Source organism: Schistocerca serialis, chromosome 5 (assembly GCF_023864345.2).
Source record: "Schistocerca serialis cubense isolate TAMUIC-IGC-003099 chromosome 5, iqSchSeri2.2, whole genome shotgun sequence".
NCBI lineage: Eukaryota > Metazoa > Arthropoda > Insecta > Orthoptera > Acrididae > Schistocerca > Schistocerca serialis.
This window is the reverse complement of record NC_064642.1, coordinates 482958363-482975400: the sequence shown is the minus strand read 5'-3', so window position 1 is coordinate 482975400 and position 17038 is coordinate 482958363. Positions and strand designations below refer to the sequence as shown.

The 17038-nt window shown below is 43.0% G+C and overlaps 1 protein-coding gene across 1 annotated transcript in view; it reads left to right on the top strand.

The window, feature by feature from the left end:
* Positions 1-17038, top strand: part of LOC126480946 (tryptophan 5-hydroxylase 1) — a 280936-nt gene that overhangs the window by 91697 nt on the left and 172201 nt on the right. Inside the window, exons 4-5 of the mRNA XM_050104365.1 lie at positions 2589-2686; positions 16840-16907. Of these exons, the coding sequence (XP_049960322.1) occupies positions 2589-2686; positions 16840-16907 (166 nt within the window). The remainder of the gene's footprint in view (positions 1-2588; positions 2687-16839; positions 16908-17038) is intronic.

Below are 17038 nucleotides of genomic sequence, written 5' to 3'. Positions count from 1 at the left end.
CAATGAAGGCACATGTCAAAAGTATACTAATTACTTCATCCACAATTTCTTTTGCTTTTTTTTTGTTCTAAGTAAGTCTGTTACAGAAAAGGGCGATTCCATGGGAATTCCTAATTTTTATGATATATTATTCATTCTCTTAGTCGCAAGATGTGTTGATTTACTTAAATGATACCACTAACAGAAAAAGCTCTACGTATTCCTGCCTTTTAATGACACCAAAACAAAGAAAATACATTTTGTCCCCTTCAGATTAAACAGAGAATTTGTTGACTGAAGATAAGACATTCTCACTGCAGACAGCGAGATGCAACACTACCATGTAATTAAATATGCCGTGAATACCTTGTAGATGATGTGTCTGTTGCAACATATTGTGGGGAGCTTGTAATACTCTCACGGCACTATGTGAAAAGTTAAACTGTTCCTTTTGACGTCACTACTGTTTATATAAGTGTGAAAATATTAACTACTCATCTATATAAGGAATAGATCTTCTCATTAGTCCCTATGGGAGTAGAGGGGTCACAGCACGTTCTCCTAAAATGGCACAAATGAAAAATTATGAAACATTAAGTTACAAATCCTACGAAATTCAAGAATACTATGATCAAAAATGACATGAACGGTCGATTAAAATATGTGCATACACGCGAGGATGCTTTGTAACACACATTTAAACACAGTTCAGGAACCTATCGCTAAGTTGCTAACAAAAGCTGTAAAATTTTTTATTCTGTTTGGAACTGAAAATGGCATACTCACTTGAAAAGACTGGAAACAATATACAACACAGCATTCACAACATGTTCTGTTAACGAAATGCTTGAATAATCAGAATTTGTGTTTTAAAGCATTAAATGTTTAAATATACGATCTTAAATATTGATTAGTTTTATGACACTGTCGAAAATGAGAGTGTCCCAGGTAATATGAAAAGGAACAATGGTAGGCTATACAAACATAATTAAAAATGCACTTTTGTTCCATTCAGTTCACGAAAAAATACTGATTCGTGCATTTACAATGGTAGATAATACTTTGCCTGGAGGTAGAGTGAAGATGTGTCGCTGTGAGGTCTTTGTTCTTGCTGTCAGTACAGTTTCTCTTCACGTGGACAACATGGTAGTCACTACCATTTTCAGGCTCTTATTTCTGCTTCAGTTTCCAGCAATATGCTATGGTGTCTGGAACTGCACTTTTACTACAGATTGTTGACACGCAAATTACAGCCATCATCCGAGACCATTTGCTCCAAGTTCTTGCACTAGGTTAGCCAATATCCATCTTTCCTGCTACCATGCTAGCCACCGCCTAGTTGGCTGGAATCCTTAGAAGCGCGACCGCAGCGCATACTTCCCACCATTTCCTAGGCGCTTCAGCACCTTTCTGTTTAAGACATCCCACTTCTTTTCTTACTAGTATATAAGATTTTCTACAATCGGATATCTCTATAAACTAACCATACAGTCGCTTTTTAAAATATTATTCACTATTGCAACATATAATCAACGAACCTACGTTACAAAATAGACCAGAGACACTGCATTCAATGAAAAATAATACATTGCAGAATTAAGTTACAAATTTAATAGTAAGGTTAACTATAAAGTTCGAGGGAAGTTCTTCTAGATGTATAGTTTATACGTAACTCTGAGTTGTAGTGATACAGTCTCCACATGACGTAAAATATTGCTATGCTTTCAGATTTAAAAACAATTTCGATATACCAGCTCCATTTCGTATGCAGCAATGTCTGACGTATAGTGCACCAAAATTAAAGTACCGCCGACCATATGTCTCAATGCAAATTCCACGAATGAAATGCGATGGATCATAGTAATAAATATTTAATACGTAATTAGTTCACTGCCGAGTGACAATGTGAGTCTGTAATACGAGAAAGCGAACACATTCCCCTAAGTCGTTTCAAAAGAATTTCTCTGTGGACATAAACACATGTATTGTACACGCGATCACTCTGCAGCGTGGCGAGTACTCGGGTTGCAATAAAATAGCGGCAGGGCAATTATCCGTCAGAGGAGGTAGTCGGCTTTTACACTAGCGATTTAGCCACAGCGGTTCGGCCGCGCGGCTGACCCGCTGAAATGAGCAATTGTCGCGCGATTGTCTCTCGCAATCGAATCGCCGGGCACGCTACATTAACGTGACTAAATCTATGTGGAAAGAGCTGTGTCCTTCCACGAGCCAACTGTGTAATGCATTCTGACATAACATTTCTACTTTTCGCGTAAAAGAAAATAAAGGCGTTAACAACATCAATAGAAGTATTGGATTCGCCCAAAACTAACAATTCGTGAAACGTTGCTTCTGTTACATGAATGACATATTTCGGCTACTGCCATCACGAGATCTAAAACTTAGAACATGTGGAACACAGCTCATTGTCAGTTGCAGTAACTTATGCCGAAGTGGGCTGTCAAGTTTGCTTCTGCTGACCAATCACAGTACAGGGAAATTACGGTTATTGACAAGCCATTAATTATTAGTTGTATTAAAAAATAACCGCAGCCATACTATGGCCGTTTGGTGGTATCTATAGCTGATCCCTGGCTCGGCTGTTGCAGATTTCGGGGAAATGCCGTGGTTCCCGCGCAAGATCAGCGACCTGGACCGAGCCCAACGAGTCCTTATGTACGGCTCAGAGCTGGATGCAGACCACCCGGTAAGTCTACACCTATCCCCCACGAACGTGACAAATTTCTTTGTCGAGAATCATTCAGTAATCTTCTCTCAGCCTTGTTTTAGTATGAAGGTGTGGCAGAGATCAAGAGGGTACCCAGGAAGGGCAACTACCCCGTCCTACATCCTATCTCCTATCCCCTCTCTCTTAGGAAAAGATCTTCAAAATTCAACTCGCTTCCTGCCCCATCAAACAGACGCATGTATCATTCCAGTATCGACACGAGAACCAAAGAATATGTAACGGTTATTTAGTAACAAGTGTACGAACAGCCGTTTGACGTAAAATCTCAAAACTATTTCGCCATTCACTGATATATTAACATATCATCCTCCTCCGTGCTGTCCGCCTACCCCTAGCATACATCCTTTGTACGCTCTTGGCACAGGTTCCTGTGATTGATTTTTCTGGTTGTGAAGTCGGGAACGGTTTATGGGCTTACATATTTAACTGTACGTTTTTCATGATCGCAAATATTTTATCATTTCCAACCGCTTTTCCACCACTGGCCATCTTCAAAACGTCATGACATAGACTGACACAGAGTATCTCGTCAATGTAGTGTGGTGCTGTGTGTCATTCCGGAAGAGCCTTGCCAACGATTGAGGCTCACAAACTATCATACGACATAATAATTTAATATTCCGGAGAGAGGAACTACCGTGCATTTCTTGGTGTACACTTGCATGTGGCGAGTAATATAGAGGGACGGCGCGTATCTTAGAATTCGAAGTCGGACGACAATTTCATTAGCTTTGCAAATGGCAATACCTTCGGGGGCGTTTATACACGCTCCATGAATCGTCGCCAAGGTCGAGGAAGCGCGTCCTCCTTCGAGGAGAAGCCACAAATGACAATAAGGAAAGTGAAAAAAGCGAACAAAAGAATTTCAAATATATATATATATATATATATATATATATATATATATATATATATATATATATATATTCATCCTGAAACTTCCTGGCAGATTAAAACTGTGTGCCAGACCGAAACTCGAACTCGGGACCTTTTCCTTTCGTAGGCAACGAGTCGTGCTTGGGTAGCTCAGATGGTAGAGCACTTGCCCGCGAAAGGCAAAGTGAAAATATCATTCTGGATGTATTCATCCCATTGTTTTATTTCGATTTGTCAATTTGACATTCTCAGTGAGATCAGGAGTTAAGCAGTTATTCTAATCTTGCGTGGAAATAAGTGTTTATTATGAATTGTTAATGTACTTTACTTCAAAACACTATGACCACTGCCCACCCCGACGTTGAGTGCCGCCTGGTGGCGTTGCTGTGGACAGGAGATCGTCCTAGACAACATATGAGCTGCAAATGGGGAAATCTACTGAGATAAGCGACTTTGACAAAGGGGAGATTATTATTACGCAGGGCCTGTGAATGGGCATCTCCAAAACGGCGAAGCTTGTCGAATGTTCACGTGCTACTATCGTGAGCATCTATGGAAAGAGGTAGAAGACTGGATGTCCATGACTCTCCACAGAACTGGGGGTTTGGAGGCTTGTCTGTTCTGTAAAGTAGGACAGACCGCGATCTGTAGCATCTCTGCCGAAAGAGCACATTGCTGGGGCACACAAAAGTGCTGCAGAGAACACTGCTCATCGTACATTGTCGAATGTGGAGCTCCAAGGAGGCCACTCCTAGCTGTCCACAAGTTGACCCAATGACACCATAAGTTGCGATTGCAATGAGCAGGGGTCCATCGGGATTCGCCCGACGATCAATGAAAACGTGTTGGCTCTTCAAATGAATTACATTTTTGCTGCACAAGGTCGATGGTCGTGTCCACAAACCCCGTCATCGAGATGAACAACACTTCGAAGAGTGCAGCGCACCACGGGCGCAGGCTGGTTGGAGCAGTTTTATGCTACGAGAGACATTCTCCCGCGCTTGTAGGGAACCTCTGGTAGTAATCGAAGCCTCGCTGTCATCTGCGAATTACCTGCATACTCGATGTCTTTCCAGACGGCGATGTCATCTTTCAGCGGTATAACTGTCCGTGTCTCGGAGCCAGAACCGTGGTACATTGGTTTGAGGAGCATTATAGCGAACTCACGTTGATGTCTCGGCGACCAAATTCGCCTGATGTAAATCCTGTGGAGCCCATCTCGGTCGCTATTGGGCGCCATCACTGCCTATTTAAATCAGCAGCTCTTTATTTAAGCAAATTACATGACCTGTGAATAGACTTATAATGCCACATATCTCCACAAACCTACCAACAAACCGGCGAATTCATTATACGAAACAGTGACGTATTTCGTTCCAAAGACGGAGAAACAAGCTATTAAGCAGGTGGTCATAATGTTTTGGCTCATCAGTGTCTATGGCACACAGATCTGAAAAGTGTCGTATTTATTTACATCATTGGATACTGCGTTAAATTCTTGACTTCCAGAATTTACTACCGAATCTGAAGACGAAGTCCGAGTTTTATCCAAGGGCATGAATACAGGGGGCGGGGGGTTGGGTTGTTTGTGGGAAGAGACCAAACAGAGAGGTCATCGGTCTCGTCGGATCAGGGAAGGACGGGGAAGGAAGTCGTCCGTGCCCTTCAGAGGAACGATCCCGGCATTTGCCTGGAGCGATTTAGGGAAATCACGGAAAACCTAAACCAGGATGGCCGGACGTGGGATTGAACCGTCGTCCTCCCGAATGCGAGTCCAGTGTGCATGAATACAGTTGCCAACTCTTAATCAGCAGTCATCACTCAAGAGGAAAGCCAAACTTCTGCAAAATACACCATTAACAACGGAGAACAATACAGTTGTCGGTACGATCGGAAGCTCGAGTGCTATATTCCGTACCAACAGCGTTGACGAGATATTATGAATCAGTCTTTTTTATGTTCTTTTGAAAATGGTCAGTGTGCAAAACGCATCCGGAAATTAATAAAATGTTTGTGGTGAAGACAAACATACACTAAAATCACATAAGTGCAGCTACGAAGGGCTTCAGAAAGTAAGTTACACTATAGCTACAAGAAACAAGATTGGCGCATTGTCAAAAGGGATCATTTGTTCCAGGTCTCCTGTAGACAGTTACGCTGTTGTGGGGATAACAGGTCCATCACAATGTGAGAGTGTAATGGCGCAGCAACCGGACACGTACTCCACAGTTGAATTACGCGAAACATTACAATACTTGTGGACAAAACGTGCAAATTGCACACAAATTCACCGTGAAATGCTGGATGTATGTGGTCCAAATGGTATGCTACGTCCAGCCGCAGCGAAATGGTAGCAACAATGTGATCAAGGCTGCACGGCCGTGGGTGATGCCGATTTACATCTTTGGTGGCAGGCTGAAAGAACATCCAGGGGGAAAGAGATTTTCCAGGGATTAGAACGTTCAAACATCGACTCCACGATGGTTCCGTCTAGGAGCAGATATACGAAGTTTGGAACTTAAATAGTGGCAACTATTTATTCACAACCGATGCAAAAGAGTTACATGTTTGCAGCCGCTACTATCCTTCAAAGTAGTCACCAGCGTTGCGTAGTACCCGTTGCCAGCGATGTGGAAGGCGTAGTATACCGTTAGCAGAGCCTGTTCTGTTGATGGTGTGAATGGAGCGGTCTACTGCCTGTCGACCCTCTGGAACAGCTCTGGAGCGAATGCCACGAAGTGGTTCTTTCATCTTCGGAATCAAACAAAAGTCAGAAGGATTTAGATCCGGGGAGTATAGTAGATGGTACAGTACTTCCCAGTCCCATGGACCGAACAGAGCAGCCACAGCTTGCGCTGTATGCGCATTGTCGTGCAAAGTGATGGGTGGGTTGCGCAGAAACCGTCGCCGCTTCTTTCACAAAGCTGGTCGCAGGTGATACTAAAAAAAACGAACAGTAATACTGTGCATTGACGGTCTGCCATGGAGGAACGTAATGCTTTAGGACAAGACCATCACAGTCGTACACGAGAATCACCATAACTTTCACCATACTGAGGCTCTGACGCACCCATAATGACGCCATTCGTTGGGTTGGACTGGTGTTTCAGTTTTGGCTCGTACGATGTGGCCCATGTCTCATCCAGTGTTTCGATACGGCGTAAGAAAGCCTCTTCTTCGCGCTCATAGCACTTCAAGTACGTCTGAGCAGCGTTGTAACGCATCCGTTTCTGCATTTCTGTCAAGTCATGCGGAACCCATCGTGATGCAATTTTTAGCAAGCTCACGCGTTCCTTCAGGACGCGAAGCAAACTCGTATGCGCCAATCCGGTTTCGTGGGTGAGTGCACGAATCGTATGGCGTCGATCACACACCACTACCGCGGCAGCAGCATGCACTTCTTCTTCAGAGAAGCTAGGCCGACCTGCCCGATGCATGTCTGCCACAGTTTCCCGACCTTCGTTGAATGCTTTTACCCAACATGCCACTGTTCTGTACGGCAATGCCGATTCCCCGCACGCCTCTTGAAGACCTTGATGACACTGTCGTGCTGTACGACCTCTGGCACATTCAATCTTGATCCAGCTCCGTTGTTCCTGTTTCAAAAACATAGTGACGCCGTTACGTTGGACCGCTCGCTCACAAGTGGCTGTGTTTCCTTCGATTGTGCGCACGCCGGTGACGTGGGACGGGCGAGTCCATTTGCTCGGACGTAAGGTAGGTATGTCAACAATGTGTGCTATCAGCGAAAATAGTAGATTCCAATGCATAGTGTCTCCACAGCAGTGTTGCCACTATTTAAGTTCCAACCTACGTATGTTGTTGAGTAGTTCAACAAATGGTAGAATGTTCTGTTTGTTGTTTACAGTGTCTTGATGAGTTTGTTGAAAAATGGCATCACGTATCTCTTTCACTTTGAAGCGTAATTCAGCAGTGAGTAAAAGTTACTTGTCCTGCGATAATAGCGTGTAATTCACTTTTTAGAGCCCCCGCATGACTGCTGCATCACATTTTGAATTCACGTAATTTATTTCCAGAAATTTCAGACGGTATAGTTCAGTGATGAGTGACGGAGATCCTGTTCAAACGATGGTAGTTTATAGTAGATGTCTCCTTAATAGAAACAGTTTAGAGGAATCATTATCTTTTGGTTGATAGTGCTCTAAGTGTTTGTATTATAAATTGCGGGAACTGAGTACAGCCTTAATACGAAATATCGGCGATCATGATAGATATAAAATGTTTTGAGGTTTAATTTTCGACTCCATAATCATAAGATAAAACATTTCTTACGCAGACATGAATAAAACGTCATACAAAGATGATAACGCCAGTTTGCTATGTTTGGCTCTTAAGACGATTAGCTGTTTGCGTAATCAGGGGGAACTCCATTCCTATCTCACGGAAAAAAATCGCGACATAAACGAAACTCGGTAGGTGTGTTTCTACATGATGCCATTCAAATTTTGCACCAGTCGTATAAAAATGGCGCTAGTAGCGAGACTATGAGGATCCAAATCAGATTTACTTTCAATACAAGCTGTAATGACCGTTTAGGTTAGTTACCTTTCAGACTGGACTTGGTGAATTGGTGTTAGTCAAGAATGCCATTAAGGGGCAAAAGACGTCATTATCAGCATCTCATTGAATTTCAATGACGTCTGTGATAGGGCTACGAGAAACTTCTTTCCTCCTGCAATATTCCAGAAATTCTTGGCAGGAATGTATCACTGTACATAACTGCTGGCAGCGGTGGTCACAAGAATGTAGTGTCGCCAGAAGACCGGACTCCATGTGGCATTACGGAGAGGGAAGACCATCGTTTTCACCGTGTGGTTCTGTCGCATCGTACTAGATCTGCAGTAGCAGTTTGAGCAGCATTTGGCACCACAGCGAAACAACGAACCCTTACAAATCGTTTACTTCAAGGACAGCTCGGAGCCGGACGCCCTGTAGGCCATCCGCCATTTACGACTTCAGTGGTGTCAACAGAGAGCTCTTTGGAGGGCAGGGTGGAGGTCTGTTGTGTTTCCCGCTGAAATCTGGTTCTGTATCAGTTCCAGTGATGTCCGTGCATTGGTTAGAAAAGGTCAGTTGAGAGCCTGCAACCAGCCTATTTCCATGTAGACACAATGGACTTCCACCTGGTGTTATGGTCCGGAGTGCGATTTCGTATGACAGCAGGAGCATTCTCATGGTTATCCCCCAAGCACTCCGACAGCAAATTTGTAAGTCAGTCTGGTGATTCGACCTGTTTTGCTGTCATTCGTTAACAGCATACTAGGGGGTGTTTCCCAACGGGATAATGCTCACCCCCATACCGCTGTAGTAACCCAACATGCTCTACAGAGTGTCGACATGTTGCCTTTGCCTGTTCGATCACCGGATCTGCCTCCAGTCGAGCACATATGGGACGTCGTCAGACGACAACTCCAGCATCATCCACAAACATCGTTAACCGTCCCGATATTGACTGATCAAGTGCAACAGGCTTGAAACTTCATTCCACAAACTTACAACCGGCACCTGTACGACACAATGCATGCACGTGTGCATGCTTGCATTCAACTTCCTGGCGTTTACACTGGATATTATTACACCAGCACTTCATATTTGGAATGCCTTATCTCGCACTGACGTTAACCTGTGATCTTGCAATGTTAATCTATTGAATAAGTTATTTAGACAAATGTATTCACGAAATTTCATTACTCTACATTAATTATTTTTTGGTGTTACGATTTTTTCCGTCAGTGTACGCTGTTCCACTTTCAAACATAATTTTTTATCATTGATCGAGAGATCTCATCAGCATCATAAAATATTTTATTTCTATAGATAAAGTTAAATATCGCAGAAGACTTTTCTCAACTCTGCGGCCTGCAGAGAAGAAATGTCATGCTGGGCAACAGTCCTAATAGCCGATACTTATCGGCCGTTGCTATCGCCAAGGGCGTTCATCACGTCATTCTTCCAGTTCGTGGATGGTGTTTCCCACAGAGTTAATGATTCACTTTGGAGTGGAGTGTGCACAGTTCTGCAAATTCGTGGTAGATTAAAACATTGCTCCAGACTGCGTCTTGAACGCAGAACCTGGACATAAGCGGTAATGCTGGTGTGGGCAATCCAGTCACAACGCACTGTCATTCCTCACAAAATATCATTTCGCCTGAATCGCTCTCTCTTTTTAATAACTTACTGGACTAGCACGCCTAGAAGAAGAACAGAGAATTGGCTGCGAAATGTTAAGTCCCAATTTCGTGTCTCAATCCGTAACGCGGGTCAAACCTACCACGAAGTCTTATTTTTGGCATAGCCTTTGCTGCGTTAACGACATGCATATGATTTGGAACAGTATTCATGTGTCCTACGTGATAGCACACACCCTATAACTGATTGCCCAAGGCCATTTGCAATTAACATCTATTTTCATTTGACACAATAATTCAGAAGTACAAAACAAACTTGTCCTTTGTTCACTTGGATGCAAACAAAGCTTAACCACGAATTAATGAGTGATAAACCAAAAGATTATATCTTCCATAGAACTCGATGATAAATGTCAAGTTCACTTGTCAGAGGCACTTATTGACGAACAATCAAAATCCGTTCAGTCGTTTACTGACCACAGTGACGAGCACGGTTGGAAGTCTTAAGTTCCGCATAAGAATACCAGACTTTGAGCACCGGTCCAACAGGAGATCAACTCGGTGAAGACGAAGTTTCCTGACCGACATGTGACTGTTCGTAGTGGCTGCTGTAAGGTATCTTCCAGATTGGGCGGCTGCTGGAACAGCGAGGTGCAGCAGATCCCGGTGGCCGTTCTGACGTGGGTCATCGAGCTGAACTTGAGGATAGCGTTCTGCCGTCATCCTAAATACACACCCGGCTGAGTAGTATCTGGTTGCTGCTTGTGTAGCACATGATTCGCAGAAGCGAAATAGTACTTCCAGTTGTGGCGCTGTTGCCCAGGATGGGCACGCCGTTGGTCTCGAGACTTGCGCCTCTCGAGGTGAAGCTAGTGCCGCATGATTCCTTGGGCTGGCTTGAGTACCACTTAAAAACAGACAGGCACCTTTTGGACACAGTCTAGCTTGTTGTAGTTGATACCCCGTGCTTGAACTGTGGACATCTGTGTCTGGCGTGGCAGTGCCCTGACAAGGGAAACTCGCCATCGCACCCCCCTCAGATTTAGTTATAAGTTGGCACAGTGGATAGGCCTTGAAAAACTGAACACAGATCAATCCAGAAAACAGGAAGAAGTTGTGTGGAACTATGAAAAAAATAAGCAAAATATACAAACTGAGTAGTCCATGGAAAGATAGGCAACAACATGAAGAATGTGAGCTCAGGAGCGCCGTGGTCCTGTGGTTAGCGTGAGTAGCTGCGGAACGAGAGGTCCTTGGTTCAAGTCTTCCCTCGAGTGAAAAGTTTAATGTTTTATTTTCAGACAATTGTTATCTGTCAAACTATTATCTTTTCATCACTTTTTTGGGAGTGATTATCACATCCACAAGAAAACCTAAATCGGGCAAAGTAGAAGAATCTTTTTACCCATTCGCCAAGTGTACAAGTTAGGTGGGTCGACAAAATATTCCTGTCTTGTGACGCACATGCCGTCACCAGTGTCGTATATAATATATCAGAGGTGTTTACCTGTGTAGCAATCGGTTTTGAGCTATGACCTTGCGATCAAATGTTTTCGGTTCCCATTGGAGAGGCACGTCCTTTCGTCTACTAAGCGCACGGTTTTGCGGTGCGGTCGCAAAACACAGACACTAAACTTATTACAGTGAACACAGACGTCAATGAACGAAAGGACAGATCTTAACTTTGCGAAAATAAAAAAAATAAAATTTTCACCCGAGGGAAGACTGGAACCAAGGACCTCTCGTTCCGCAGCTACTCACGCTAACCACGGGACCACGGCGCTCGTGAGCTCACAGTATTCATGTTGTTGCCTATCTTGCCATGGACTACTCAGTTTGTGTATTTTGCTTATTTTTTTCATAGTTCCACACAACTTCTTCCTGTTTTCTCGATTGATCTGTGTTCAGTTTTTCATGGACTGTCCACTGTGCCAACTTATCACTAAATCTGAGTGGGGTGCGATGGGGAGGTTCCCTTGTGAGTAACCGGAGCGTGAGCAACGTGCATACCAGGTCTGTATTGCGAGTAGCTGTGGTCTCAGGCGAAAGCCTAGAATACCTCAGATATAATATTCTGACGAAAAATGAGCTTTAATCAAACGAATAATTTCAGTAACTGCTTCTGGGCAATGAATTAAATCACTGTGGAAAGTTGAAAATGTGTAAAACAACAGTTTCTATAGCCAAGATCGACAGACGCTTTTGACAGACTTCTTCTGGTCTTCAAATATGATTGTTAAAAATCGTGTTGAAGATGACGGCAAGCCTGTCAAAACCGGTTGTCGCAAATAAATATTTATGTGATCTTGGCTACAGAAAATTTTTTACCAAAGCAGATCGTTCCTTCTCATTTATTAACAAGAGAAAATTCAATTGAAAATTTGTGCCGGTCCAGGACTCGAACCCGGATTTCTCCGTTTCTCGCAAAGGGTCGCACTGACCTCTTCGGACATGTCCGAAAGAACAGTCACCACATAAAGATAAATGATCGTTTTAGGGTTCCGTGCCTAAATCTGCAAAAACGGAGCCATTATGGGATCGCTTCGTAGCCCGTCCGTCCGTCTGTCTATTCAACCGACTTCTAAAAACCCCTTTTTCTCATGAACAGGTGGACGTATCAAGTTCATATTTGTTTTACATATTATGGTCTACGGTCCCTTGGTACTGTAAAAAATTTAATTTTCTAAGTGAATTCAATCCAGAGATACGGCCGTTTAAGTCACATACTGTGATCCTCGAAAATTCACTCATCAAAACCGATAGGGTAATTCCCGTTGACCTAGACTCATGAAATTTGACATGAAGCAAGGCTTAAAAGTAAAGAAAATTTCCGAAAATGGTTCATTTTCAATTATAACACACGAAAAGAATATTTTATCATTTTTTATCCATCTATCCGTCTGTTAAGACTCCTTTTTTTCTGGAACTGAGTGACGTATCACGTTCAGATTTATATTACGTACCAAAGCCTATGACCCCCTAGAAGTCGATTCACTCAAAAGATTCGGCCACTTATGTTACGTGTTTTGAAACTCGAGGCGACAAACTGTTGACGTAGAACTATGAAATTTGCCAAGAAGCAAGGCTTCAGACTAAAAGTCAAGTAAAAAAGTCTGAAAATTGTTAAATTGTAATCATATCACAAAAAATATCTTTTTGCCATTAGAAAAAAAATGGTTCAAATGGCTCTGAGCACTATGGGACTTAACAGCTGTGGTCATCAGTCCCCTAGAACTTAGAACTACTTAAACCTAACTAACCTAAGGACATCACACACATCCATGCCTGAGGCAGGATTCGAACCTGCGACCGTAGCAGTCGCGCGGTTCCGGACTGCGTGCCTAGAACCGCGAGACCACCGCGGCCGGCTTTGCCATTAGAACATACACTGCAATCATCATACGTCAGAATCATGATAGACGAACATTACTGTATGCAGACATATGTAAAGTGAAGTCCCCTCCTCCCTTCCTTTTCTATGTCCGGGCTAGTCTGAGGGACTAGAGATCTTGATGCGGTCTTGGAATTTCCGGGACTGATATCTTGCCAGTATCTATAAGGAGAAACCTATGGTACTAACATTATGGCCGTCCAGCCCATACTGCACGAAGTACTGCAGCCTGCCTTCACGAATATACGGTAGATATGGTGACTCACCTAAAACTTGCGCCGCAAATAATGCGGAAACGGATAGCACTATCGTTGTGCAGTTTTCACAGAATGGATTGACAGTCAGGGGCTCGTATGGTAAGCCAGTAAACGGTGGTACTAATACTTAGAAAGTGTAGTTTTGTGTAGACACACACTTTCTAAATGGAACAATGCCTACTGACACTAAGAGACTAAAAGTAGGGTAAATTAGAAAGTAGGTGGTGTTTGTTCCAAGATTCTAGTGCGAGTCCTTTATGAGATATAGTTTTTTGGAAAGTTCCCTCACCGACACTTGTTCGTGCCATTCAGCCTTCTTAGTCGCTAGGTACGATGTTGTTGTGTTTGCTTACAGTGTGCTTGTGTGTTCCTTGAGTGCACTGCAACTTGGCAGTCAGTAGGTTGTGAGTGGACGATGGGATTTACCAAAGCAGGAAAAGTCGACATGCTCATGGTGTATGGAGAGTGTAGGAAGAACGCAGTTCGTTCGTATACGGTGTATGCGGCAAGATATACCAATAGACGTCTACTATTTCGGTGATTATTTATCAACCTCTTTAATTAGTTACGTGAAAGTGGTAGTGTTACACCATACCTGGATAATGTAACCGAAGGAAACAAGTGACAACAGAAGAGGGGCAAATTAATATTCTTGCTTTTGTTGCAGTTTATCAGCTCCCACGCTATCGCACGGAGAAGTCGCATGAGTCAGGCAAGTGTCCTACGCATTCTCCATCGACAAAGGTTCCATCTCTACCACGTGTCTCTCCATCAAGAGCTGCATGGAAACGTTCATGAGAATAGTGCTACTTCTGTACAGGGGCATTAGGACAGGATGCTTCAGATGTATCATGCATCTGGTTTAGTGATGAAGTCACACTTACCAATCATAGCCAGGTAAACTGCCGAAACACGCAGTGCTGGTCTGTCGACAATCCCCATTGGCTTCATCAGGTGGAACGCCAGCAACCATGGAGTGTAAACGCGAGGTGTGGGATAGTGAACAATTAGCCTGTAAGTCTGTTTTTCATAGACGGAACACTGAACGCACACAATTAATCGCAGCCTCCTAACAGACCACCTTCCAAGAATGCTAGAAGACGTTTTATACAGACTAGGAGGAATCTGTGGTAGTAACATTATGGCTGTCCAGCCCATACTGCACAAAATACTGCAGCATGTCTTCACGAATTGTTTCCAAATTGTAGGACTGAACGTAGAGGACCTGTACTTTGACTGGCTCGTTACCCGGATTTGACGCCTGTATACTTTTTTCTTTGGGGACAGCTGAAGGACGCTGTCTACAAGGACATACCAACTACATTCGGTAATATGCAACGACGTATTACTGCAGCCTGCTGGAACATCTCCGCTGAAATGCTAGCACGTTTGCAGCAGTCGTTCCATACCAGACTGTAAACGTGTACTGCCACTGCCGGTGATCATTTAGAATACAACCTGTGACGGTCTGTTGCCTCGTTACTGGCTAGAATCCACATAACTTGTGTATGCACTTGTGCTGTTCTTTAGTGTGTGCTACCACAGGTACAAGTGTCGGTGTGGGAACTTCTCAAAATATGGTATCTCGTAAATAGTTGGCATTAGATCCTGCAAAAAAAATTACTGACATTCTATTTTACCCTTCTTCTCGTTTGTTAATGTCAGTAAGCTTTGCTCCATTTAAAAAAGTGTGTGTTTGCACAAAAAATACATTTTCTGAGTATTATTAAAATCCGTTTATTGGCTAATAATAACACGAGCCCTAACTACCAATCCATTCCGTGAAAACTGCACTACAATAATTCTTTCCATTTCCGCAATCTTTGCGATGCAGCTTTTAGGTAAGTCACCCTATACATATAGGGTTCCTAAGCAAGATGCACAGCGCGTATCGTCAACATACTCGCACTTGGTTAAGTTTTCTATCATCAGTCTTCTGACGGGTTTGGTGTGGCCGACCACGAATTCCTCTCCTGTGCAACCCTCTTCATCTTACGGTAGCATTTGCACTCAACGTTCTCAATTATTGGTTGAATTACTTCAGTTTCTCTCTTCCCCTGCAATTTTTACTTGCAACTCCCTCAAGTGCCATGGAAGTTATTCCTTGCCGTCTTAACACATGTCCTGTCTTCCCGTCCCTTCTTCTTGTCAAAAATTCGTACATGTTCCTCTCCTCGTCGTTCCTGCGGATAGCCTCATTTCTTGTCAGTCAAAAATTATCTTAGCAGTCAAAGATTTCTTCCACAAATGACCTTACAAGATGATGAACCCACGAAAACATGTCGAACCTTCCGTTAAATCGTTGCTAAAACTCGATGAGTATCTCCCAGAATGGCTGACTCATTCTCTTTTATGTAACATTCAGTTAGTCACATAAAGACAAAAGTTCAGAGGTTGTTCAGGGTATTTTTTGAGCGCTTTGGAATAAGTTACCAGTAGTCTCCAGTGGCTCGTTATAGATGGACTATGTAATTATGATTTATCTGACTTTTTTTCCAGAATTACTTTGTGTCTGTCAAAATAGTTTCACAACAGTGAAAAATCTGTAGTACGCAACCACCGAAAAGCAGTAACACGAAAGGATTCGATTGTACGTGGGCGACAATGTACAGATACAAATTGTTGTGATGTGGCTGCCGTCGCCGTGGGAACAGCCGAGCATAGCGTTCTCGTGACCCTCTTCCACTGTATTCACTAAACCCATTCATCAACTGTAATTTTTATGTTACTGTGCATCATTGTTAACAATGCCGGAAAAACAGACGCGAGACAGAACGAAGCAGTACTGGATGCAACCTTGTGGACCAAGAGGAAAGTGTGCATTACTCTTGTCAACAGCAAGTACCTTGACCGAAAGGAACACGTTTGTTTACATGCAAGATGCACGGCGCGTATGGTCCACATTTGCACTCTTCTGCAGATATTTTCAATGCATTACCGATACAAGGGGAAGAAATCATACGAAATATAATTATTCTGTAACGAACCACCGAAGACCACAGATGCGTTATACCAAATGTTCAGGAAACATCCTCAAAAAAGTTGTGAAATTTTGTCGGTGGTGTTCTGGTTCACCCTGTATACCTGACTTATTATCAATCGCGTCTTAGTTGTGATCTGTTCCTATATGAAACAAAACTATAGAAATAATTTGTCTGTGTGTGTGTCTGTGTGTGAAAATTTTTTTTGTTTTATTCTTTAATGAATAATTGATATTGACCTTCAATGCCGTTATAACTGACGACAATTAGGTAGAATACCATATGCACAAATCATTCGCAATCATGCTGATCTGTGTTTTCCTCTTCTGCAAGTGCTCATAATTTCTATTTTGTTCCTTTTTCAGTTAACTTATGTATGTGTCGGCGCTTGCGGCTTATTATTTACGGAACAAAATTACTTTAAAACACAGATCTATTGTACATTTCTTGTTCTTAGGGATTCAAGGATCCAGTTTACCGGAAACGACGCGAGAAGTTTGCCGAGATTGCCAACAACTACAGACAGTAAGTATCTGCTTTAAGTGAAAACGGAGGGAGCCTGTTTAGAAAACTTTTAAACTAATGCATCTGTCTTACCGTCAGAACCAAGTAACGCGTGTATTGAACCCCATACCTTCCCTTCCCGTTACGTCAGC